Below are 26419 nucleotides of genomic sequence, written 5' to 3'. Positions count from 1 at the left end.
GATGGAAACGGAACTTATTAATAGTATATTTATGCTGATCCATATAAAACTGGCCATATTTGACCCTTTTAAACAATGGAAAAATGGCCATTTAACACGATTCATCCTAATAGTAAGTACAGAGTCTAGTTTGCTGAAAGACATGATGTCTTTCCAGGATGACTTCACCGTTCATCAGCTAAACTCTGCCAAACTTTTAGAATAGATAAACCAAACCAAACAAACCACCAACCTCCTAAGAAATTATAAGTCCATATGGGGTGGCATGAAGCTTATAAATCTAATAAAGATCCAAGATAAGAGGAATCAAGTCTGAGAACCAAGAAGATTTAACTGATTTACCTGTGACAGAAACTGAGGGCTGTGCTGAAGAGGCTGAAGTACGGAATAAACTCGCAGCTGCACTGAAGACACGCATCCAAATTTAAGAGTAACTGATTTGTTGATTGTATCAACAAATCTAAAGCTAAGCAATCTTACTGATCTTACTGGAAAACCCTGCTAATCTAAATTATAAAGGATTAAATCACATTTGGGTGGATCTTCCAGGACACCTGAAAATAAGCAACCCTAAAGCACTTTTGATACCCTTCTATTAGGCAGAATAACTCACTTATCAAATTGTTCCCTAACATGTTTAACATTGTTCTGCATTGACATGTGGAGTCTGACATAACAAATGTTTCAGTTACTGCTTTTTACTATCGTGTAACACGGTGATTGCAAATATTAGGCACGCAAGTGTCTGTTGAGTTAACCAACAAATGAGTAAAAATTATTATTTACATTCTTGGATTATAATTTTCAATTCAAAAAGCGCTTCAGTGAGATACCAGGACCCAACGCTGAATATCCTTTGCTACATGAATAGCCTTAACAACACTTTAAAGGAGGAATTTCCTGTTAAACTACAAAACGGGTAACAGCTTTCTAATGTCTGTGGTCATGAATACAAAATGGCTGCATAATGACGAGGGAATTATTCTTTCAAAAAATAAAACTTCAAGACCTAATGCTTCCGCGCAATTTGAGATGAGTATTTACACATTTTTTGAATCTCTGGATACTGCTGTTGCAAGGTTCTGATTTTGAAAGCTGAAAATCACCAATATTCTTAAAAAAATTTACCAGTCAAAACATACACAAAAAAAAGAAGACTTTTAATGGGACTGTGGACGCCTAACTCACATACGGAATTGCCCTATACGGGGAGACTTCACAATCCAGGAGCCGTAGCCATGCTGCTGTAAGTAGGATTTCAACAGGGTTTTAGCTTCTTGGTAGGGCCCAGACATACACTGTAGAAAGGAAGAAAATGCAATTATAGAGCACAGGCGGAATTTGGCTAATGAAAAGGAAGTAGCCCTAATCTTGTCTCTTTAGTTTGACATTATAAAAATTAAAATTTTTGAATTCCCATTTTTTCCTCAATATTTTTGAAACTAAAAGTATCCTTCCCAACACTCCTGAAATAAATTTTCTTCTTTATCATTTTCAATTAAGAGTAATCATACTAACTGTATAAAAATGAAAACCAAGTAAAACATAGAGAAAACCCACCCGTAACCCCCAAACTACGGAGCCACATTCCCACCGGCTGTGACCCGTGTCCTGACCGCTGCCTGGGGCTGCCCCGCCCCCGCAGCGCTCGGGGACGAGCCCAGGACCCCAGCAGGCGCTGTGCGCAGCCCCCGCACGGGGAGGCCTCCTCGGCCGCACCTGGCACGGGGGACGAGGCGTGACATTGCCGCGGTCCTCCTTCCCAGTCCCCGCGCCCTCCGCCCCCACCCCGCGCTGGCTCCTGCTGGGTCTCCCCGCGCACGGGTGTCGTTTCCCAGGCGGCAGGGACCCCGGGGGCTGACCTCAGCCCTCCGTGGCTCTTCCGCCCGCGCAATCTGCCCCAGGCCTGGGCGGGCTCACTCTCGATTTCCCCGCCATTTCCCCGCCGGTGCCCCCGACTTTCCGCCGACAGAGCCCGAGATCAAGCCCGCCCTCTGGTGGCGAACGCCCTGCTTTGGGGGGGGGGGGCTCCCTCGAGCAAAAGCGCAGTTCTCGCCACCGGAACCAGCAGAGGACGCAGAGCAATCAATGGGCGCGGCCCCGGCAAAGGCCACACGAGCTGCTGTTTTGACCCCGAGTTCCAGCCATTTTTCAAGGACACCCACTTTTCAGTGCGTTTTGTGCCTTTAGCCAGTTCCCAAAGTTCTGAAAAGAAGGCTTTGACCCCCTTGTCTAGTTCTGCACTTGCAGCCCCACGGCTGCCAGGCCAGAGAAGGTCCGGAAGGGCTTGCGCCCTTAGAAACACGCGCGCACGCGCACACGCGCCGCCCTAACGGCGAGGCTGCGCCCGCGGGCGCCCGTGAAGCGAGGGCGCGCTCACACCTGCCACTGCGCTACGCAAACCGCGTCATCGGAAGCCACTCGGTACCCCGAGGACACGGGGGCGTCACAGGATGAGAATAGGGCTCAGGTCTTACCATGCTGAATGAAAAAACATTTTAAAAGATCATTATCTAGTATGATCTTAATATTTTAAAATCATGTGTGCCCCCAAATTAGATGCATGACAAGAAACTGAGATAACATGCTTATGTTACAAGATTAAGAGTATTATATTTGACTAGGTAGGATTACGAATAGCATTTCCCCTTTGTACTTTAAAAAAAAAGTGCCAAGTTATCTACTTAAATGTGTATTATACTAGAAAAAAGAGTCAATATTTTTAAAGAGAAAGGTTATATCACCTACTGAGGCCCAAATTACATGCTGAAATTAAAGCCGTTTTATAACGTTAAGAGAGTAAACAATTTGTTTCAATATCTTAACGTATTTTAGAATTATTAACTGCTATAGTTAGCATGGTTAATATTGCAAAGAGAAGAAATTTTATTAGCATGTTTCTCTAGGCAGGAAAGCAGGTTCTGAGCAATGTTGCCAAAGCACATACCATATGATGTACATACCATGGCTACTTCGAGTGACAACACTTATTTACACAGCCAGTTTCTGGCAGGTTTATTTAAAAATTAAGTTTACCATTACACGGCAACATCCTACACTCAGGACTTATTCAACCAATTTTTGCTACATATGGTCATGAAATTGCTACACTGTTTCTGTCTTAAATTATATTCCTATGAGCAACTGCATTTCGTTCACGACTTACCTTAGCAGCATGATATGTACTAGCTTCAAGTACATCCTCTTTCTTAGCCTCCCCGGCAAGCAGGTTAAATCGACTTAACATTGCAGCCTTGCACAGCCTGCTGGCCATGGACACGCCACTTTTAAACGGGGAACTGAGACAGAAAGGAAGGCCCAGTTACCAGTCGGGACTCAATGAATTATGCTGGCGACGGTGGGGATTACAATCTGCACAGAGCCATCAGTATTTAAGTGTCTTACTATGTGCAATGCATACAGTGAACTTTTTATATAAAAATATTTGGCATGCTTAATTACTTTCTGAAGTTAATTTCTTTAATGAAATTACAGTTTAAGTTATTATAGTGCTGCATTAAAAATCAAAATAGGCCATGGTTCTACTAGGACTTGACCGGAAGGGGGCGCAGAAGTTTTCTCTGGGGTGACAGAAATGCCCTGCGTTTCAACTGGGGTGATGGTGACACAGGCACATACAGATGTCAACGTTCATGAAACTGCCCAGTGCATTTCACTGAGTGGAATATGCATACCAGCCTCCTGATTCTACATACATGTGTGTGTGCATGCATGTACACAGAGATATACATTTTTCTATGTCTTTAATAAAAGGGGGCCCACATATCACGAATGTGTGGCTACGGTAACCCCTTCCCTTCACACCCACTCATTACCTGCTCTTGCGACGATCACAAAAACCGCCCACGCCCCGCCTTCTCTGTCCCCATGCTCTTCGCAGGGTCACCTCTCAGACTCACCTGTCAGTAAGCTGTGCTTGCTTCCCCCCGCCCCCTGAATCTGGGCTGGCTTTGGGGCTTGTTCTGGCCAACAGAACAGACCATGCGCCAGCTCAGAGCTGGGCCTCAGGAGGCGCGGGGTGCTCTGCCATGGGACCCAGCGGGCACAAGTCTCCCAGGATGCAAGAACGCGGGCACCAGAGCCAGCTGTCCCTTTAAGATCCGCCTGAAGGACCTGCAGTTAACCTAGAGCTGACCCTAGGTGCACAGGGGATCCCAGCCAAACCAGCTCAGGGGCCCACAGACCAGTCAGCGGTAACGAGTGGTTGTTCTCAGCCACTCGGGCTGCGGCGGTTTACGTGTGGCCACAGGTGACGCACGCTCCTCTGTGTGGAAGCTACTCATCTCTGCGCATTAATTTTCCACCATGATTTCTGCTCTGGTGCTTCTTCAGACTATTCTCTTGGGCTTTTCGGGTGTAAAACGATACCATATGCAAAGACTGGTAATTTCACCTCCTCCTTTCCAATATTTTGTATCTCATTTCCTTCTCTTGTCCAAATGCTTTAAGTCGAATGTTAAATAACAGCACTAACAGTAAGCAATCGTGTTTGTCTAGACGTTAGTGAAAACGCCTCCACTTCCTTCACCAAGCATGATGACCTTTCGGACTAACAACAACAACACTTCATCCTTAACAAAAATGTCTATTCCGTGTTAGTGAGTCTTCATCTAGAATAGTTGTAGAGCTGTATTATCTGCCTTCTCAGACTTAGAGATATGTGTTTTTCCCTAGATCAATTAATCTGACAAATTACACTAGTAAGAGTTTCTAACCTGGTATTATTTTTACTACGTTACTACCCACACACGCCTAGGAAAAATACCAATTGGTATTGTTGTATAAAATAATTATTTTAATGTACTGCTTGATTCTGCTTTCTAGTATTTTATTTAGCAATTTTGAGTGGATATGAAAGTGAGCTTGCTCTGTAACTTCTGCAGGGAGAAGCAGCAATCTTCTATTACACTTAAGTCTCAATGACACACAACTAATACTCCCTTATTTATTATTTTATATGAGATTATCTAGTGATATTTTTTCACAACAGCTTATGATTACTTCTTGCTTGTTCTCTGGCTCTTCACATTTCTAGTTTTACTGATTTCTTCAGTCTGCTTATTTCTACTGTTAGTTGACATACGCAGTTAAAGTACGGGCCTTCCCCTCAGCTTTGCTGGAGATGCATAACCTACACGTTCTGCTACGTTGTGCTCTTAACATCCTCGCTTGCTGCACAGACTGTAGGTTCATTTTATATATCCATCCTCTTTAACCCATAGCTAGAGAACTGCTCCAAGGTCATGAAATGACACTTGGAGAAACACAGGCTCTGGAAACTGATTTTGAAAGCTGGCTTCCCCACTGGTACAACTTCAGGAAGTTATGTACTTCTGCAGGCCAGTCTCCTCATTGGGAAAAAAATTTTTTTAATTCATACAATGCCTACAACGCAGTCACATACAACTAATGATATCTGTTATTATTGTTGTTCAGAATTCCAATCATCGTATCCAGAGAAGTTAGAATAAAATTTGTGGTTACAACACACTCTTCCATGTAACATACCATTTTTCAAGAAATTAATCATGCTCACCTTTCAGTGATCTTCCCACTTAAGCTGTCCACAATCTCCAAAGAGACATCCCCTTGGGCCCAGTTCAGGCTCAAGGACCTGCAGTCCCCGTCGGGCTGAAGCAGAAAGGCGGACGGCACTAAACTGACGTGCGGCCGGTTGACCAAGTAAAACATGGGCAGCTTGGCCGTGAGCGCGTCATCCACGCGGTGCTTGATGGCGATCTCTAAGCCTCTCGTGTCACTGCAGTTCTCATCGCCTGGACAGCAAACACGGGACAAACACTGTCAAGATCAGAGACCCCCGCAAAACCACTGGGAGGAGTCTCGCGTCCACCTCCTTAGCCTTTATCTGCCACGAGACCTCCCCTCCCGCTCTTGGGCTGCTACCCCCGGGTTCCTGACCAGAACCAGGGCAAGGCAATGACAGTCCAAGTCTCCATTCAAAAAATAACCTCCTACAGAAAATAGTAAGTTAGCGCCCCAGTGAATAAAAGCATAGAGCCAGAGCTGCCCCGGAAGAAAACTGGTCCTTTGACACGGTTCTGCCAGAGAGAACTGGTGCCTTCGGCCTGGATTTCTCAGAATCCAGCGTGAAACCAGCAGCTCAGAACACAGCAGTTAAATACGGCTGAGAAAATGTTAGCGGACCAGGTTATTCTTCCACATCCGAGGGCCATAACTTACAGTTATTCCCATACCACGACATTCTAGTATCACAACACAAAGTCTTTTAAAGAATGACCACTTCTGATTAAAACTATAGGCAATACCGAAAGCTTAGAGTTTCCAGTTAAAACAACTATGGAAGAAGAGAGCTTCAAAGGACCCAGGGTTATTAGGAGACAGTAAGAACAGAAGGTAGGGAAGTCACTCCTATTTAACATCAGTCATTCTACAGCAGGTCTCCTTTTGCCTCAGAGGGCTGGAGGGTCCCGCACCAAGAGGACCTGTAGGTACCACCAGCCGTGCTCCACAAAGTTCTGGGTCCACGTTACTGCAGGTGCTGAGCCCGCCACTGGGCTCACACGCGTGGCCGCCTGGGAACCAGGAAACGACGGACAAAGAACCTGCGCTGCTCCTGACCCCATTTTCCTAAGCACGCCTTCCAACGTTGCAAACGAAGAGATACTGACAGAGGAAGGCTAGTCAAGAATACACCTGGGCACAGAAAGAAGCTGGGGTGACATAAGGCTAGTGGAATAGTCATTATTTCTGTAATACATGGAACAGAAGATATGAATCCAAAAGAAAATGTGACATTTTTATTGTACACTGTCCTACAGACTGAATGTGTTTCCACAAGACCCACAGGCTGAAACTAAGCCCCGATGGGGTGGTAACTGGGTGGGGGGCAGGGGGGGCTCAACAAGGTGACCAGGCCCTAAGGGTGGGGCCCTCATGAGTGGGATGGGGGCCCTTTCAGGGAGGGCTCCCCCCCCCTCAGAGGACGCAGTGAGAAGTGGAAAGCGGGCCTCACCAGACACCGGCCCGCCGGCACAGCCACTGAGGATGGCCCAGCCCCAGAGCCAGGAGAGACCCGGCTGTCTTGTAGCTGCCCAGACAGACTAATGGAAACCTTAATGCAACGACGAGATAAACCCTCTAACAAGACAAACTCTGTGCACGACTCCTCAAACATCAAATTGTTTCACCAGATGTTTTAATGGGGTGATGAAAAGGCTAATTTAATAGAAAAAAGGCAAGTCTACTGATATTTTATTAGAAATGTTACTTTTTCCCTTTATGTACACTTTAATTATTGACTATCTGAACTATGCGTTTGAATGTTTGATTATATCTTGAGGCTAAATCTTTTTTCTGAAAAATGTACATCCACAATTATATAATTTTTATTTGATGTCTTCAGAATGATCTGAAATAATAGCTTGAAACTTGAAGGTTCAAGTCAAAGACTGACTACCTGACCGACAGCTGTTCCCACCAAGGAGACCCCGGGAGTGCAGTCCAGCCCAAGCAGTGGCTCAGTGAGCAGAAGCTGCTGAGCTGAGGCTGCATTAATAAACATACAGAGTCTAGACCCAAGAATACGCCTCATTCCACACCAGAGCATCATTTTCTGAGGCCTGACCTCTGAGCACCACCACTTGCATGCTACAGAACACCTGGGGAAAACAGATCCTGCTCCTGTGCCACATAAGTGACGTCTGGACAGGAGGGGACAGAGGGGCGAGAAGTGCCTTGCCTGTGATTTATGTGCCCTGAGCGCCGGGGAACAGCGGACAGCAGGTGGCTTGATCAAGACTTGACCACAAAGGAGGGGTCAGTTTAACTGCAGAGCAGCAGCCGTCGGCCCGGGAGGCACCAGGGAGCACGCGCTATTAGGATAAGTAATACCAGCGCCGTCCCCGTGTTACCCTAAAGCTCCCAGGTGAGCTGAAGTGCAGCAAGAGCCAAGGATAACAGATGCGGTTTATTTTTCAGCAGAGTCAGTATCAAGTGGAGAAATAAAGGCGCTCTCAAAAATAAAGCACGCGGAGTCCAAGCATTTCTTCAGGAAACATTCGCTGACCACCTCGTACAAGCCAGACCACGGCACATGTGGCAAAACACCTGCCTTAAGGGACGCCAGGTGTAGCAGACACAGCAGCGAGACTCTTGTCACCAGAGTGGTCAGATAAAGCTGCCAGCGCTCGACCCAATGCAGGCAGCAGCAGCACCAGCACGAGACGGCAGGCTCTGCTCACAGGCCAATGGAGTGGTTCTGGGCAAGCGCGTTAGTGACCCTCTAAACCTCGCATTCCTAATCTGAAAAAGAGAGAGGAATGGCCGCCCAAATCTCTAAGGTTACCCGATGCTCCTTGAAAGTCCACGAACTGCGTTTAAAGCAGATCCCCGCCCTAGGAGGGAATCGGGACCCGGTCTTCTCTCCAGTCTGACCCAGCATTCAAGTCAGCACCCCAAGAGGGCTCCGGGGCGGAAACAACCAACCGATCAGCAAGCATCCTCGGTAGGACCCCAAAGGTAAAACAGGCCTTTAACAGCTTGACAACTAATGTAAGTCCAGCTATTGTTTAATATCTAAGCAAAATGAAACTTTTCCCTATTACCCTGAATTGTTTTCTCTTCAAATAATAGTAAATGCCTTTTTCAAATGCAAGTCTAAAACTTCTCTCAAAAAAAAGTACTACCATAAAATGACAAAATGAACATTTGAGAACATCCAGAGCATACAATTTGTTTCTGGAAACTTTAAAAACTTAAATGAAGCCTTAAAATACTCCCTCCATTTGTATCTGACCTATTAAATTAATTCAGATTTCTAAGAATAAAAATAAAGAACTTCAAAAGATTTTGAGACTTAAGAGAAAAGGGGACAAGATCATTATCATAAAAAATTAGATAGAATCTGTATTCAGTGCTGAATTAAGGGAACGCAGCTTTTGATTCTAAATACTGAAGACTTTCTAAAACAATTAGTGGAGTACCTTGTTTAAATCCTAAACTCCGCCTGACTGGCACATTGAAATTAGGGTTGGGGCCCCCTCGGGAGCGGCACAGTGAGAAAGCAGTTGGCCAGAGGGCGCATCTAGCTCAAGGAGCCAGGAGACCCCTCCCGCTGTCCAGACCACATTCGGGGTACGGTACTTCAAACAGGTATTTCTCAAAGGGGGCCACTCCCATCATCGGTATCAGAATCACCTGGTGATGCTCTTCTGCATGTACATTCTCGGCCTCAAAACTCCCGTCTCCAACTCCTCCCTAGGTGTACAGTAACCATCTTAAAGAGGCCCAGAAATCTGAATTTCTTTTACAACTTAAACTTATTAAAACTGTTTAGATTATACCAGTAAGTTAGCTTTAGATGTGTCCCACAAAGACGCCAAGAAGGAGCGCAGCGGACATTTTACAAAGTCTCGCCATGTTTGTACCGTTACCTGGTGGCCCCATCACTTGGTACAACATGACAGAATGACAAGACCTAAGTTTCAAGTCTGTGTTCCAAACCACCAACTAAATACTAAGTAATTTTAGAAGAATCTACATTCGTCCTCTTAAGAAAGTAAACATAGTACGGAGTTACACCATACAAATAACAAATTTTAAAATATCTTCCTTCACAGGAGTCAAAGAAAGCCTTGAATACCAAAGCTGCGCCTCCAGAGGAAGCACGGACACTGTATGGATGTTTATCAAGAGCAAAGAGCCTTTCCCGAAGCAGAATGACAAGAGTTTCAAGTGGCTGAGAAAGTGCCTGAACTGACTAAAAGAAAACACGGTGAAGAAGAACTTCAGTAACCAAACGACATGTCGGAAGTGCGTCACTCACAGGAATCCACAGCTGGGGAAACGGAGGTGGAAGGAACCGCGTGCGAGGGTGTGAACAGACAGGCGCTCTCACGCAGGTACCGCGGCCGGGATGTGACCTGGGGGGAGCGTGGTAGTCGTTCCTAAAAGCAAACGCATGCATCCCTGACGTGCAACTCCTCTTTCAGGAGTTCTTCTCGTAGCTCTACTCTTACATGTGTGAGAAACGAAGAAAGATAAGAAGGGCACTGACTGTAGCATTCCAGTAGCTGTAAAGGATGAGAAACCACCTAATATTCCATCCACCTACACCTGGTTAAACTGATACCTTCTTCAAAGAAACATCACACAGCCGGCCGTGAGCAATAAATGAGGAAGTTCTGTATATACTCGTGTAGAACTCCATAAGACGCACTGTTAAACGGAAGAAGATGCCCAGGAGTGGGACCTGCACGGTCCCATTGGTGCGGAACGCGGCGGCAGTGAAAAAGCAAGCACACGCCCGCTGCCCTGGGCTGCACAGACAGAAGGCGCAGCCACAGCAGCGCCAGAGGCCCGTGGGCTCCGGGCCCTGGGGCGGGGGGGGGGGGGGGGGCTTCCCGCTGAGCGCCCTGTGAAGCCTTCCAACCGGGAGCCAAGTCATGTGTTTCCTTAACAAAGAAAATACGCTTAGTATCGGAACATTACACAAATAACCATTTTCCTATTTATAATTTATCAAAGCCAAATCGGACAAAAATGACAAGAAAACCCAATATCTTATATACATATGCAACTGAAAAAAATTACCTACAAGTAAAAGTCCTAAAGAAATGGGTATAAAATAAGCACAACTATGACAAAAAAAAAAAAAAAAAAAAAAAAAGGAAAACATCACAGGAACAGCACCACCCAAGAACAAGGACGTTGCCCAGGTGAGACTCTGACGCCTGCACGTGCCACTGCTACCAAAGCTGAACGGAGAGAGAAGAGCCACATCACAGTAGGGCTCACACTGCCCCATGAGCACACCTAAAGCTTCGGAACAACTAGGGCTTGACGAAAACTACAGAACTGAGCCCCAAACTGTTAGTCGCTGAAACGATGCCTGGACCACCCCTGAGTATGAACACAGCGTTCTGTAACATCCCCCCACAGGGAGAGGCACCCCACTCACCTACCTTACTGAGTCTGTGTTCTCCTTACCTCCAACCCGGAGGATCGAGATCATAACCAAACATACAAGAAAAGCATAAGGACAGGAAAGAAGTACCATGGGCATTTAGTATCGTTCCTATTCCAGGGGTAACTAAACATAAGCTATTAAATTTTAAAGTTCAAGGAAACACCTCCCAAAAGAAAGGAAAAACTTGAACACAGTGCAAATTAAAGTCTAAGCTCAGGACAGAATACATCTAATTGGCTACCCCAGTATTAGGTCCTGGCCTCTTGGAGGATGACAAGCTACGTTCTTTCACTGAGCGTGAGGTCATCATGGAGGAGGGCCTCTGCTTTCCTCCCCGAACCGGAGCGTCACACAGGGACAGCCTGAGCTCATACCAACGACGGCGCCGGAGGCCCCGGCCACACTCACCGACCAGCACGCCGCTGAGGTAGACGGGCTGGATGAAGTGGCTCAGCAGTGCCCCCTGGACGCCAAGCACCTCCCATTTCATCAGCTTGTCGCTGGTGGACATACTGCTTACTCTGTTGGCGACCTCGGCAGGGCAGTAGACAGTCAGGTAGATGTTGCCTTCCACAGCCACGTGGAGACTCAGTTCCTCATTGGCCTCAAACGCAGATATTGAATGTGGGTTAAGACGCCTGGGACAAGGAAAGGAAGTTTCTTCCTTTAACAAACAAAGCTGACAACGTAAAGGCCACGTGTAGGGAAGAATCGCTCTCAAGCATGTTTTCCCGGCCAGTGCACATTCAATTCCAGTAACAGAGGTAGATGGAAACCCAAAGCAAGGCAGGAATAAGTGACTTGGTTCCAAACATTCTTTATGTGCCATAAAGTCAAATGAAAACCTAATTATTTGCCTTACTATAGTTTCTGAATTAAGAAAATATTTGCATGAAAAACTACAAAATGAGGTAATTAAAACGAAAACTAACGGTTTCTACTCAATTCATCTCCAACACAATATTAAAAGAATAAAATCTAAAATTATTTTTCTTGAAGTTCCTCCCAGAAACACTCACTGCCCTTGTTTTCAAAGGTGTTAAAAGAACGTTTAACAAAACATCAGCCGTAGCTTTCGGCAGGCGGTTGGACTTCCTGTTCTGCGCTTCTCTGCACTGTTGAATTCTCAGGTGAAGGCCGCCCACTCGCCAAGATAATCAGTTCTTGCCACACGCTCACCAGACAAACAAAACGCACTCCTTACCTCCTATGCTACTACGTGAGAAGCGCACAAACCCACACTTCTCTCAAGTCGGTGAACCCTTAAAGCTAGAGATTTTCAATAGCGCAGGAGAGTCAGTGCTGAAGTAGGTCAGTACTTAAGCAGCGGCAACAGGTCGGGGGGAGGGGCGGGGAGCGAGACAGGACTGGTGGCCTCCTGCAGTCTGTGAGCAGCAGCCGAGGCCGGAGGGAAGGTGGGAGCCCTGATGCCACGGCCCCGCAGCTGAAGGGACTCGGAACACCCGACAGGGCCGTCCCAGTTGCTCTGAGAAACAACTCCTGCAGTACTTACAGCTGTGACTTAATCTGGGCTGACCCTTTAGGCAACTGGTTCATGTAGAGGTAAATGCTGACGTTCTGTTTGACCGTGAGTAAATTCGAAGCTGGCTCTGTACAAAATATTGATTTTTCCATCATAGCAGGATTTTTGCTATAGAAGAGTAGAAGTTGTCTATAAAAGTACCTAGAATAAATGAATTGTGACTTTATCAAGTCATAGCACTTAAAAATGATCACCTTAATGAGCATCACATTCCTGTGTGTCATGGGCAATGTCCCTGTAGGTCAGAAGGTTGACATGGACAGGAACTAAGAGAATCACAGCCTTCCGTAAGGAAGAACTACTGCGTTTCCCGAAGAAGCCCTCAGCAGGAGCCCCTGGCCCCGGGGCCTGCCTGAAAGCACCCCCACTCCCTGACCGCCGGCCCTCCACCCCATCTCCCAGCGGACCCTTCACCTGTCCTGTCCTGCAGGAGACTCATTCTCCCCGTGACTGCCCCCCCCCCGCCCCGTCTCAGAATCTGAAGACGGAAACCCGACAATACGGTGGCGCCCGCAGCTGTAGTGAGGAGGAGTGCGGTCTCCTGAGAGGCACGACTGACCGAACCAGGACCGGCACTCTCCCGGTCAGTCACACGATGACCTTAACCCTGTTACCGGGAACACGTGCACAAGAAAAAACTAAACAGCAGTATGGAAAGAAGCGATTCTAAAAGAGGGATCTTTAAGGAAGTCAAATAACCCAATAGCACCAGGGGGCCAGAGGACAGCGGCTATACCACCTCAGTGGACTCCCCCAAACTTGCCACTGCAGGTTTTCAGATCAATACACGTGAGTTTAGTTAAAACCCCAACAAAGAAAACACGCCCACAGAGAGCGGGGACGCACAGTTTAAGGAGCAGATGTATGCCGGTAACGAGACATACTGGTAACTTGATATTGGTATCAGAGTGTGGGTATTAATTATCCTGCATGAAAACGCCCAGTAAAAGGTTTTACATAAGGTAAGTCCGTGGGGCGACACTTAGCTCCCACTCTTCTGTTCACACAAAGGGGCTTCCAACAGCAACAGCCCTGCCCCCAGCCCCCGCCTGCTCCGGACCCACCTGTGAACGGCGGCGTGACTGAGGAGCTTGGCAAAGGAAACGAGGGGCGCTCAGCTCACCCCTTTCCCTCCCTCTCTTTGAGGTCTGTCAGCCTGAAGGCGACCGTACCCGCGCTCTGTTACATGGGGAACCTGCACAGGCCTCCTGAATGGAAACCCACGCGTGTCCGGGGCTGCCCTGGGAATAAATACGGCTAATTCCGGGGGGAAACGCTACCCAGCCTATGCGGCCCAGACCTAAAGCTAGTCTCCAATTACTTTCATCAGTAACAGGGATGGTATTTTTATCTTGGGGGAAAATGAGAGAAAAAAAGGTGGTAGGCCTCTTAAAACCAGATCCGTAGGGCCCTGATAACCGAGCCACTGAAGCACACAGATCACACTGCAGCCCCTGAGAGGTTGTTTCCACAGGGGGTCCACTGGTCGGGGGGCGTGGCCACGTAAGAGACTGTGCCTTCCCAGGCTCGGAGAGCAGCCGGGCCCCACCCGGGAAGGGGGACACGCGCGGCCCCTCGGGCCTACCTGAGCAGGGACCTCCGCGCCGTCACGGCGGCGTGCGTGTCGTGCAGCACCCTGCCGTCCAGCTTGATGCACTGGCTGTAGTTGTGCTCGCCCGTGCCGAGTGCCACCACCTCGTGCCATCCGTCTGCAGGGGCAACAGCAGCAGGTGAGTCCACCGCCCCCCGCCTGAGGCCCAGCCGCCACGCCGCTGGCTTACTGTTCCACGGTCAGGAAAACGCAGCCCAAAGCACGCAGGACTCACCCCACAACGTCAAATGAGAGTTGGGGAGTCTCCTAAGCAGCAAACATTTAACCCCCAACAGCCCAACTGAAAGCGCGTTTTATCTGACGCAGCCTCATCCGCCATCCACCACCAGCCCTGGGGTCGCCAGCTGCCCCCGGCTCTCAGGTGTGGGTCTCACCCCTCCCCACCGGGGGGACCTGGCCGGCTGGGACCACAGTTGCCCTTCTGCCCCCGGGTGAGGCGAATCCTATGCGGTGCCCCTTCCCACCGCCAACTCGCCACACCAGCCTCCGGTTTGTTGCTTGGCTCTAGGGCGACTGTTTGTTCTTTTAGGAAACCAGTGCTCTGTGCTCTTTCATCTTGTCTCTCTTCCTCCTGCTGCGCCCCGAGATTTCCTGGCTGCCGTGCTCCGAGGGGACACCCCTCTTCCTCTCACGCTCTGGCTGCGGGGCCTGCCCACGGCCTGGTCACTAGTTCATGGCTCTTTTTCCCTCCATAATCTCCTCTGATTATCTTGCTCATTCTGTCTTTTCCTTCGCTGCCAACTTCAGGAAATCTGTCCTTGAGACCCAGTTCAGTCCCACGTTTGCACCTGCCCACAGGGCTTTCATTAAACCAACGAAAATTGCCAAGGTCCTAACGAGCACCGGGCACTGGAGCAGAGGCCCTCGTGAAGCTCCCAACAGGAGGCAGAACCAAGTATCCACGAACTCGAAGGGCCTCGAAGGAGACAAACGTGGGATCCGTGCCAAGGACGATGACAGCGGCACTACCTCACACAGAGCGCTTGCAGGGCGCCCCCAGAGGCTGGCACGCGAGCTTCAGGGCAGAGGGGGCGGTCTTCAGCCCCCGGACGTGGGCCGTGCAGACCTGGGCCTGAGAGAGACCGTGTGCTGCTTCCGTGGGGGACAGTGAAGGGGGCGGCCTGAGGCCGGGGCAGAGGAGGGGCGTCGTCAACCGTGCTGAGGAGTCAGGGTTTCACCCAAGGACTACGGGCAGCTACTGACGGAAGGGGAGCCAACGGCGCCCTGGGCCCCATTCTGTGCGGAGGGCGCGGTGGGCAGGGCCCAGGAGCTGGATCGGGGGGCCGGCCACAGCAGCCCAGGTAAGAGACAGTGCCCTAAGTCTCAAATGACGGAGGTTCAATGGAAAAGAAGGGTCGGGTCTGAGATGGAGTCTGGGGATACAATCGGAAGGACTGGGGGTAAAGCGTAGGGTGTCAGGGAGAGGGCTAAGCGGACGACCGTGAGCTTCAGTCTGGCTGGGCAGCGGGCGGTGCTACACTGAGACGGAGAACACAGGTGCAGGAGCAGACGGGAGAACGAAGCTCCGCTGCCTGCAGGACGCTGCTCCGTTCAGTGAGGGGCGTGCGAGTCCGGGAGGGTGATGGGAGTTCTGACTTGTAAACGGCAATGATGTGGCCAAGAACTCAGCTTTTCCCACCTCTGTGCCTCAGCCTGCAACGTTTCATGCAGACACTAACGTTGGATAAGGCAGGGGTAGAGGGATAACCAAAGAAGGAACCCACCGAGCCATGACGGGGCATGGGGCAGCACTTAAGGGAGGGGTCAGTCCCGAGGAGGAGACCCTTGCTCCACGCCAACAGCAGAGAAGATGGACACGAGCAGGAAAGGGCAGAGGTGGGTGGCAGAGGACAGGAGAAAGTCTGGGTCTGACAGCTTCTTACAGACCCAATTAACAACTAGGAGGCGAGCCCACCAGGTGACAGCAAGGATGGAAGAGAGGTTGCGGGGCACCTGGGAACAAAGGGAAAGTATGACCTGGTCGTCACAGGGAACGCGTGACCCATCCTGCCGCAGACGGGCTGGCTGGGCACCGAGGCACGCCCAGGCCAGGCTTCTAACGACACATTTTACTGATGGCGTGCACTCCACCAGGAATGTGTGCGCGTCCTTCCGGCTTGCACTCCCCTTTCTAAAACCTGGACTGACCCTCCACCCCAGACGCTCTCCACACAGCCTCGCGTCGGCTTCCCTGTGTGTACGAACACCCATTCTCCTGCGTAAACTTCGAACATTGTGTTTTAAAAAGATTTCTTCTCTTCCTGTTCATGTCCATCTCAACTCCAATATAGGTCCTCCGTTAGCTGTGACTCCCTCATCCAGGTTCAATCCTTATAACATTTGTAAAAAATGGTTTACTGCCCACGGCCACTTAAACGTTACTTATCACCAGAGTTCTTACGCTCTAACTGAACACTAGCTTCCATTCTCATCTCCAGCCCTAACGACTCCGTGGCGCAGAGGTCGGCACAAGCTCTGTGCTGAAGGAATGAGAAGACGGGAGCAGAGGAGGTGAAGCCCAGCGGAGCAGCAGCGCGGGGTCTGCGCCCGAGGGTCCCAACAACTGCAGGACGTCACCGACCCCTGCGCAGAGGTCTTGCACAGCGTGTTCCAGCCCCAGGCAACCCCGCTTGTAATGGGGGTCACAGCCACGCCGCCACCTGGGAACATCTCCTCCCACCATCTGCTGTGTGCCGTCCCGGCACAGAAACCCGTGCACACACCACCGAGCTCCCCCTCGCGGTCCCACAAACAGTTCTCTCACCGCTGCTCTCCTCTGCATCTGTCTGTCTGTCTCTGCTTCTCCCCAAGAATATCTTCCTTTCCTCTATTCAGCCAAACCTTGTTAACCCCTATAGAGCCAGCTTAAGTCTCACCTGTCCCAAACAATTTTTAAGTTTTATCACCTTAGGCTTAAGAATAGAGACAAAATCTCAAATTGTTTTATATCATCTTTAATATCTTATTCAGAGATGAATATAAAATTCAAAGACTTAATGATCAATCTAGAACATTAGAGTAAATGAAAAATAAAATGTGGTTAGAATCACATATAATAGCCACACAAAAAACCAGAGGGTTCATGATTTTTGATATTTTAAACATTTATTTGAAAGTGAAGAAAGTATGTTAATTTTTGTAGAACCCTCTCAATGTCTGTTATATCGGGGATTAGATTTCAGAAGTATTGTTTAAATTATTAGGCATTTTACCATTCTCTAGCTCTCTACTGGTTCCTGGTAGGTATACTTCACCTCTACCTTTGAGAATCTTTGTGTATAATGACCACACCTATTAGAAAAGGTCACTTCAATAAAACACCATCACCAATAGGAACAAAGACAGTTAATTAAAATACTATTATAGTATAGTTCAGATCATTAAGCTAGCTAATAGATTTTTTACACCAACACATCCCAAATATTTGGACTTACCTCTTTCAGTTATAAAAGCAGCCAGTGAATTGCTACATTTCAGATATTCTGAATGGCTAGAAATTAGCTGATTAAATGTTTCTTTAACGATATGAGAAATCTTTGCATATTGCTTGTGTCTCTCTTCTAGGAAAAAAATCAAATGCAATATAATTGGAACATTGTGCTTTCTCCCAGAGGACTCTATTATTCCTATTACAATTTCACAATTGAGGCATTAACAATTTCAAAAGATATGTAAGAAAGTTTATATTTATGTCATGACTGAGACTGTAAAATATTTAAGTTGTAGTTTTCCTGGTCTTGAGTGACAAGTGACTACTATTAAAAAATGAATGAATTAATTGACATGAATTTCTGAACCATCAAGCACCAGAAAGCCATTGCTTTTACTAACAACAAGCCCACCAAGGCACACAATTCTCAGAAAAGCAGTTACACGAAACTGATGAACTATCTCCTCCTAGAAATAAAGGCATTTCTTCAATCTTTCTTCTCCATTCCCTATTTCTCTGATGTTTTTAGCAACATATGAAAGGAAATTCTCCTCTTTGTGGAAGTATGACAAATTTGAACAACAAAATGTTTTACTTTCATACTTATGCATATTTTAATTATATGTGGTTATTGGGTTGGCCAAAAGATCTGTTACATTTTTTTTTCATAAAAGACACATTCCATTTTCACCAATAACTGCACTGATTTGGATATTTTTGGTATTTTGAGTATGTCGGCCGTCTCCCACTGTTACATTCTAGTGGGTATAAGCTAGGGGGCTTCTAACCATCTTCCAATGCATAAGACGCCCCACAGCAAAGGATTACTTGGCCAAAATGTCACTAGTACAAGAAACTCTGCAAACCATCTGACATGTTCAGTCAGTCACAGCACCTTCTCCATACACTGCATATATCTTTTTTTGCATTTCAGCTGCATTTTTACTTTTTGAAATGATAAAGCATAATATGTCGAAAACATGTATTTCTTCTGTCTTCAATATTAAAATAGCTGCACAAAAAATTACCAATTTTGATGTTTTTTTAAATGAACCTTGACGACAGCTGTCACAATACAATCTAACAAAATTGTTTCAAATGAAGTTAAAGACAACTAAGTGCTACCAGAGCCGTTGTACAGAAAAAATCGTAACGAGCTTTTTGGCCAAGGCAATCTGGTTTTTAATTAGGTTACTCTGGTGCGACAGAAGCGACACAGGATCGCCTACCATAGTGCACTTTGGGAACATACGCTGGCTCAGGGGCAGCAACAGGCTCTGCAGGGATGGGAGGAGGACCTGTGAACAAAACCAACAGAGAAGCAAACGTAAGACTTCCCTGCCGCAAGAGCAGGCGCCTCACTGCTCTGTAATAAAGCAGAGACCCAGGGAGGACTGCTTTGTTTGTATGCGTCTGCCAACCAAATACCCGTTAGCCAAGCCCCGAGGAATGCCCTTGCTATTTGAAATCAGTTACACAGACACATTTCTGGGTTTCCTAATCTTCTCCTACTATAAAGCTGGCTTTGTAACAGATGTGGCGTTCTGAAAAGAGGCAAAAATGAAATCCTGTTTTAGATGCTTAAAAACAATTTTCTATGTAGAGTAATACTATGTAAAACACTTAAAATTAACAGTCTATTAAAAATTTAGTAAGTAAAAATGACCATTTTTGGTGCTATTTCACTAGTGTTTTCTAGGGGAATGCTACATTCCAAGTTTTCAAAGCTTTCAGTCCCATCCTTTGCAACGGCTTTGCAATTTGGTTACAAAGTTAGGAGACCCAGGAAAAACAAGACATGACACTAAACCAATAGGTAAACCAAGGTGTGACCCAACAGGAAATGAGCCCTGACAAAACCCGCGACACAGCACGTACAACACGCTAACACGTGCCCCAGGTGGCTCTGTGCCAGGAGCCCGTGCCAGGCACGCGCACTGCTGCAAGGCTCTGCTCGTCAGCCACAGGAGGCAGGCACCATCGCTGTCCCCACTTCTCAAATGACAAAAACTCAGGCTGGGGCGGGGCAAAGAAGTTCTCTCTGCAGCGCCCAGTCCCGCCGGAGCAATCTAGTTCTGCACGCACACGCCTAGCAGCCCTGCGGTGCCACTTGGGGCTGCTATTTTCCCCAGTGACGCCAGCGTGCCCGAACATAATACAGGCACACGTCACCGCAGTGGCATTGAAGAGCTCTCAGGGTTAAATGTGCAGTGCGAGGTGCAAACAAGAATCCCATAAGGAACAGAGAAAAGCAAGATTCGGGACTCAAACCCGCTGACCATGGGACAAGTGACCAGTTGGCAGCACGTTCCTCTCTTCTGGGGCTGAAATACAACAAGAGCAGTTTTAACTGTTAAATACACCAGCAACCAGACTGCAACGGAAGGAAATTATTCAAATCCTGCCTCGTGACCCTGCCGTTGCCAAGTAATTCTTCATTAACGTAACATCTTTCAGGTGATTTCTTCTAAGAAAATGATACATTTTACAAATACTCTCATCATCAAGAGCGTTTACCTGATGTTTCTAAATGTCTTGGTTCAGGTTCATCCAGCTGTAGAAGTTCGTCCAGAGCTAGTTTTGCTGCATTAAATCTAGACTCCTTTTTATTCTGTCCCAGTCCGGTCTTGTACTGAATACCGTCCACCACGGCACAAAAAGCAAAATACGGTCCCAGGATGTTACCTGGGAAAAGAACTCTGAATAAGTGCTGCAGGACCACACAGTGTAAACCCGCAAAAGGTGCTCATTACACAGGTCGGCATCCAAGTGCAAAACCGTGGGAAACGAGCTCTCCTGGGCTGTCAGGTTCTTGGTGGGGCCAAGAGAGGTTCAAAGGAAAGCTGGGGGTCCCTCGAGCAGCCGGGCCAGCCTGAGAGGACGGGCCACACTGGGAGTGACACTGTCTGGCATAACGCCGGCACCGGTCAGCATCCGAGAGACCGGCGACGGGCAAACCGTGGGGCCTCGGGCAACACCGCCCTTCCTTCCCAGCTGAGCCCCAATAAAGCTGCATTTCTCCCCACTGAGCACCAGAACAGGGCGGCCCTCTGAGGAAACCCCGGGCCCCGACCGGTGAGCCACGGTACACCAACCAACCCAGCGTAGCCGTGGGGCCGGTGGGGGCCAGGGATTCACCAGGAAAACCAAACTTAAACATGGTAGCGAATTAAACTGAAATTCCCGCAGGGACTACCTTTGCGTGATACTTTCCCTGGTGCTCACCCTCGGCCGACAGAAGACGAGACGGAGCCGTTCCCTGAACTCGCAGGCCCAAGCGCCTTCCAGCCCAGCCTGCCCCGCTGGCGTCCGGGCCGCAGGCGGCCTTTGGGACCCTGGGACACTACGGACAACACCCCCCACCGTTTCCCGCGTCACCCTCTCGGGACGGCAGGCACCGCTGGCTGCCGGGCGTCCAGGTCACAGGCCGTTGCGGCGCGCACCTGGGAAGGCTGCGTCCCCCGCGCCCTGCCACCCGCGCCCCGGTCCTAGGGCCTGTCCCTGAGCGCGCGCGGCGCCTTTAACAAGAGGCCCCGGGGATCCCTGGCCGAGACACCGCCGTGGCCTCCGCGGACGAGGGCCGCGTCCGAGCCCTGATGCACCCCAGGGCCCCGGCCCCGCGTGACTGTGCGCAAGTCACCCACGGCGCGCACGGAGCACACTGACGCCGCCCTCCCCGCCAGCGCGTGGAGCCATGCACTCAGCCACCGCCGCACGCAACCCGCGCGCTGTCGTGGGCAGGTTTGCCCGGCCGGGACGACGTGCCCGGGACGACGTGCCCGAGCCGCCCTGCCCCGGGGGCGAGCGCGCGGCACTTGCCGGTGGTCACCGTCTCCTTCAGGTCGAGCTGCAGCCGCTGCATCTGCGCGAACTGGTGCAGGGCCGCCACGGGGTTGATCTCCCCGCGCCGGTACTTCTGCACGAACTGCCTGGAGATCTCCTTCGGGGGCAGGGCCGGGGTGGACACAGACGGGAGGCCGCTGCAGGGCGACGGCTCTGGGAACTTCCCTGAAAGCAAACGTTGCGCCGTCAGGCCGGTAAAGCAGGGGCGCCGAAGCCTCCTCGCAGCGGGAGACGCCGACACGCCCCGTCCCGCGCGTCCGCCGTCACAGACAAGCGCCGCCTCGCCAGTGTGGGCGCGCGCCGAGGGCGGCTTCCGGGGAACTTCCAACGCGTTCGCAGGAAGGGCCGCCGCGTCCTGTCCGAGCGACCGGCAGCCCCAGCGCGGCGGCGCCGTCCCGCTCCTCGGAGGCCCCGCGGCCCCGACAGCGCCCACGGAGGCCGGGGAGAGGCCCGCAGCTCGGGGTCCCAGCGACCGTTTCATCCGCCGTCCTCACGGACCCCGGCCCGCCCGCCGAGTGTGTGTCCCCGCCGTCACGGCAGCCTCTGCGGGGCCCCTGGGGACGCGGGCTGCGCCGGTCTGCCCCCCCCCCCCCGAGGGTGCCGGTGTCGCACGTGCGCGCGGGCCGGGCGGGCCGAGTACCTGAGCAGCCGCGGGAGCACGCCGGCACGCCCGCCCCGTTCTTCCCCGTGAGCCGCGACGCACCGCCGCCTGCGTGCCCTGAGCACGCCGGCCCCTCGTGGGCACGGCCGGGGACCCTGTCCCCTCCCGGCGCGTCCGAGGCCCCACGGCAGAGTCGTTCGGCCGAGGCGTCACCCGCTCCCGACGCGCCCCCGGCCGCGGCCCCCTCGCCACGCGCAGGTGCGAGTTCACTTCTCCCGACGCGACCAAGCCCGACACGCCGACCACGCCGCGTGCCCGCCGCCGCCTCCGCCGTGAACGCGGCCGCACAAAAACGCCCCAGTTCCGACGCTTGTAACGCGCGCCGATGGGACGCGGCCCCAGCACCACCCACCCCACGGCCGCGAGGTCCCAGACGCCAAGGGACGGGCCCGCCCGCCGGCCGCCAGCGCACGGGGAGGCGCGTACCTGTCACCGGCGTGACCTTGGCCGCCAGGCGGCTCGGCCCGGCGCTGTCCGGGCGCTGCGCCGCGGGGGGCGGCCCCGCCGGGGCCGGCAGGTTCTTCTTCAGCATCTGAGCGAAGCTGGGGACCCGGGCGCCCTGACACCAGCCGCCGTCGGCAGACATCTTCTCACCTGGGGTGGCCAGGGGCGCGGCTGAGGGGCACACGCGCCGGCCCAGCGCTAACCGCCGCGGCGGCCGCTGCGGGCCGAGGGTCGGGGCCCGGGACGCCGGCTCCGCTCTGCTCCGGGGACGCGGGAGGCCTGGGGCCCTCGGGCTCCGGGGAAACGGCGAGAAGGAAACCCCAGCCCAGGGGACCCCCCCGGCGCCCGCTGCGGGTGCCCGCCCGCGCTCCAGGCAACGCCCACCCACCGAAATAGCCCTTCCTGCCCTGCGGGCCCGACCCCGGGGGCGGAAAGCTAGCGCCCAGCCTCAAACCTGGGGGCCTCCCCGCCGACGCCACTGCTTCCTCCTCCCGTCTCCACCTCTCGCCTCACGCGCTGCAGCGCTCAGACGCGGTCTCGCGAGAAGTGGCCCGGACTGACAATCCCCGCCCCCGCCCTCGCCCAATCATCAACCGCCCCTGCGCCTGCGGCCCGCCCCTGCACCTGCGCATGTGCCTGCCGAGCGGGAGGCCACGCTGAAGTCACGTGCGTTGGGGGCGAGTGCAGTGCGCGCGCTGAGGGCCCCACCGAGCGTGCGGTCCCGGCTCGCTGCTGCCCTGCCTGCTGGGGAAGCCGGGTCCGCTGGGTGGGGCTGCCAGATGCTCCCCCTGCCCTCACACAGCCCTGCAGGGGGCCCCTGGGGCTTCGAGGAAACCCTTTGCTCGGCCCCCAGGCCTGCGCTGCCAAGGCGCCTGTGCACGAGGCTCGGCTTCCACGGAGTCTCGCGTTCACGGAGAAAGCACGCGAGACTTCCGCGGAGCAATCGTGGGAACAGGTGCCGGCGCTGCGACCTGGCGAACCGGGAGCCCAATGGGGTTTTCAGCGCTCACCTCCCCCCCCCCGCCCCCCGGGAGGTGCTGCCTGATAGGCTGGTGGGCGTATTTTAATAGTAAATTACGGAAGGAGTTTGGCACGCAGAAGTCCTCTCATTAAGCAATGCGTTTCCGGTAAAAGCGTGCATTTAGTGATGATCAAAATGTATTATGTTGTTTGATCAAGTGCCATTTAATAATTCTAGAATAACTAAATCCAAAATATTTTCTTAACATTTAGAAACTTTTGCTCACAAGAAATGCAGACAACTCAAGTGCTGTTGCCGAGAAGTATCAGGATGATGAATGAACCTTCCAAGTACAAAAATACACACTTAGGATCAAATTTCAGGAGGAACGTGGAATAGAAGCTCAGGAACTAAACATTTATAGATAAAGCTTTTTTTTTCTTTTGGAATAATTTTATATTTACAGAAAAATGATAGTAAAGAGTTCTAACAGACCCTTGCGTGCAGTTACCCTTCATGGTAACATCCTGCGTGACCCTAGTATATTTACCAAAACTAAGGCATTAATGAACATCGGCACACTGCGGTGTACATTGTCTTTGGGTTTGTTTTTTTCCGTCTGTTCAGGGATTCAATCCAGGATGCCACACCGCACTGCGCCGTCCTGTCTCCTTGGTCCTCTGGTCAGTGATAGTTTTCAGTCTTTCCCTGTTTTTCACGACCTTGATACTTTTGGAGAGTCACGGTTGGGTAATTGCAGAATGGCTCTCAGCTGGGATTTGCCTGAGGTTCTCCCACTGCTACAAAAAAGGTCAGTCTATGCGGTGCACCTGCTGCAGAGGCGAGGAGCCCCTCTGGGCACATCAGGGAGTCCGTAGTATCAACGACCAGCTCCAGTGACGCTGACCTCGAGGACTGGGGCGAGGTGGTGTCTGTCGGGTTTCTGCAGAAGTCCCGCACACACACCCGAGAGGAGGGAGAGAGGTGTCTACCTCCCAGAGAGGCGAGGATCGCAGAATTTGGGGACATGTTTAAACCACCATTGAATACGTATTTTGAAAAGATAATTTGAGGCTATGTAAATATCCTGTTTCACCGTGGAGTTCCATGCAGTAATTTTCATTCATCTTTGGACCTTGACTAAACCAGTTATACTGTGGTGGTGTTTTTAAAAAATGCTTTCTCAGTTATATTTTTTTTATTGAGATATAATCAATATATATAACATTGTATAGTTTCAAGTATAAAACAGATAAATGAATATATTGCAAATCGATCACCAAATAAGTCTAGTTAACATCTATCATGAGTTAAACTTTTTTCTCATGGTAACTTCTTAAACATCTACTTTCCTGACAACTTACGATGTACAACGCAGGATCATCATGCAGTGCTGTTGATCACATTCCATGCCTTAATTTGTAACTGGAAGTTTGTGTCTTTGACCTCTGCACCCACCCCCTGCCTCTGGCAACCAGCAATATTTTTTTTTACTTCCATTTAAAGAACTCCCTTTAGCATTTCTTGTAAGGCAGGTCTGCTGTTAACGAACCCTTCAGGTTTTGTGCAGGAAAGTCTTCGTCCCTCCATCATTTCTGAAGGACTGCCTCCTTGCATGTAGAATTGTTTGACAGTTATTTTGTCAATATTTTGAATGTCATCTCGTCTCCTGGTCTGAAAAATTGCTGTTGAGAACCCTACCGGTAGGCTTAAGAGGTCCCTGTGCATGTATGCACCTTCTCTTTTCTATTGCTGCTCTCAACATTGTTTGTGTCTTTGACAGTTTGGGTGTCTCTGTGTAGCCCTATTCTCGTGCAAGCCGTTTGGGGTCTTTGCACCTCATGGATCTGGACACCCATTTCCCTTCCCAGGTTTGGGAAATCCTCACCCATTGTTTCTTTAAATATACTCTCTGGACCCTTTTCTCTTCTCCCGTAATTCCCATAATGTTCCTATTTATCTCCTGACCAGCAGTGCACAAATATGCTTTTCTCATGGCCTTGTCCAACAGCCAGAGAAAATTTGAAGTTACAGATTTAAGTTGCCCTTTTCTTTTTATAGCATTATCACTGTAAGTGCCAGAAAGAGTAATTTATACTTACGTCACTTTTTTGTAATCTGATATACCAGAAGTATTTAAAGCCATGGGAAATTTTTAACATTTAAAACTTCCTAGTTCAACTGTTTCTTTGAAGTATGGAATACCTGAAGGACTCAAGTAAGGAACTAATTTCTTTAATTTTTAGTTGTTTTATGAAGTAACTTTCTGACTGTATTATCTTAGACAGTAGATCCAAAGTAGGCAAAGAATTTGCTTCTCTGATAAGTCTGTCCAACAGACAGAGTTCCTATAGCCCCCAACCGTAGGGATGATTGGGGGGAATGGAGAGATCAGGCAGGTAGTAGATAAGATTGTCTATCAGAAACAATACAAAATTATGACTCTAGCCACTAGGGTTTTAGTTTTAACTGTGTTACTAAGTTGCTGTATGACAATAGCGAACAATTATTAATTTCCGTACCACTTTCTATTGATCTATCCATCTATCTTATCAATCCATGCCCTTGGCTGGCCAAGTATCTTGGCTCTTCTGGAGGTTTTTTAATATTGTTTTTTGTTTTTAATTTGTCCGAGAGAATACTGCTGTATCTACCTGAGTGCAAGCTTCTGCCCCAGAGGCTTTCTTGAGGTGTTTTCTAGCTCTAGGTTCTTTAGTTCTGTTGTTTACCTGACTTTTAAATTAACTGTACTGGCTCGTCTGATTGTAAAACTGAGTTGTAATTAAGAGCATTATAGCTACTTTTGAATATTTTTAGATTTTGCTATTTTAAAATTGTTTTATTATACTAATGCATGTACGTTATACACCTTCATAAGCACAAGATATATATGCATGTACACCCACCTTCATATGCACAAAAGCACACACATAAACGTACACATAAAGAACATAAA

At 49.9% G+C, this 26419-nt stretch overlaps 1 protein-coding gene across 2 annotated transcripts; it reads right to left on the bottom strand.

Moving 5' to 3' along the window:
- Nucleotides 1–1172: 1172 nt before the first annotated feature.
- On the bottom strand, nt 1173–22644 carry ADAD1 (adenosine deaminase domain containing 1). Of its 2 annotated transcripts, none has more exons than XM_090288737.1 (11): nt 22485–22644; nt 21374–21562; nt 20072–20239; nt 18784–18852; nt 17559–17684; nt 14098–14221; nt 12483–12653; nt 11378–11607; nt 5558–5795; nt 3167–3299; nt 1173–1298 (listed from the first exon to the last, which is right to left on the bottom strand). In XM_090288737.1, exons 1-11 carry the CDS (start codon nt 22642–22644, stop codon nt 1185–1187), a joined length of 1722 nt encoding a protein of 573 aa, XP_090144863.1. In that variant the 3' UTR covers nt 1173–1184. The 2 variants fall into 2 exon arrangements, with proteins under 2 accessions (XP_090144863.1, XP_090144864.1); XM_090288738.1 differs by having other exon boundaries at nt 12483–12620.
- Between the last annotated feature and the right edge of the window lie 3775 nt (nt 22645–26419).

Source organism: Furipterus horrens, unplaced genomic scaffold (assembly GCF_987537825.1).
Source record: "Furipterus horrens unplaced genomic scaffold, mFurHor1.1.pri manual_scaffold_10, whole genome shotgun sequence".
In the NCBI taxonomy this organism is placed as follows: domain Eukaryota; kingdom Metazoa; phylum Chordata; class Mammalia; order Chiroptera; family Furipteridae; genus Furipterus; species Furipterus horrens.
The sequence above is the reverse complement of the archived record's forward strand: the minus strand, read 5'-3'. Positions and strand labels throughout refer to the sequence as shown.

What these genes read in the sequence shown, in the direction of transcription:
- ADAD1 (XM_090288737.1), bottom strand. Translation starts at nt 22,644, where the DNA reads ATGTCTGCCGACGGCGGCTGGTGTCAGGGCGCCCGGGTCCCCAGCTTC. An exon ending in CAAGGTCACGCCGGTGACAG is followed by an intron (nt 21,563 to 22,484) that starts GTACGCGCCTCC and finishes GTTTGCTTTCAG; the next exon opens with GGAAGTTCCCAGAGCCGTCG. An exon ending in TGTTCCCAAAGTGCACTATG is followed by an intron (nt 17,685 to 18,783) that starts GTAGGCGATCCT and finishes TTTTTTTCCTAG; the next exon opens with AAGAGAGACACAAGCAATAT.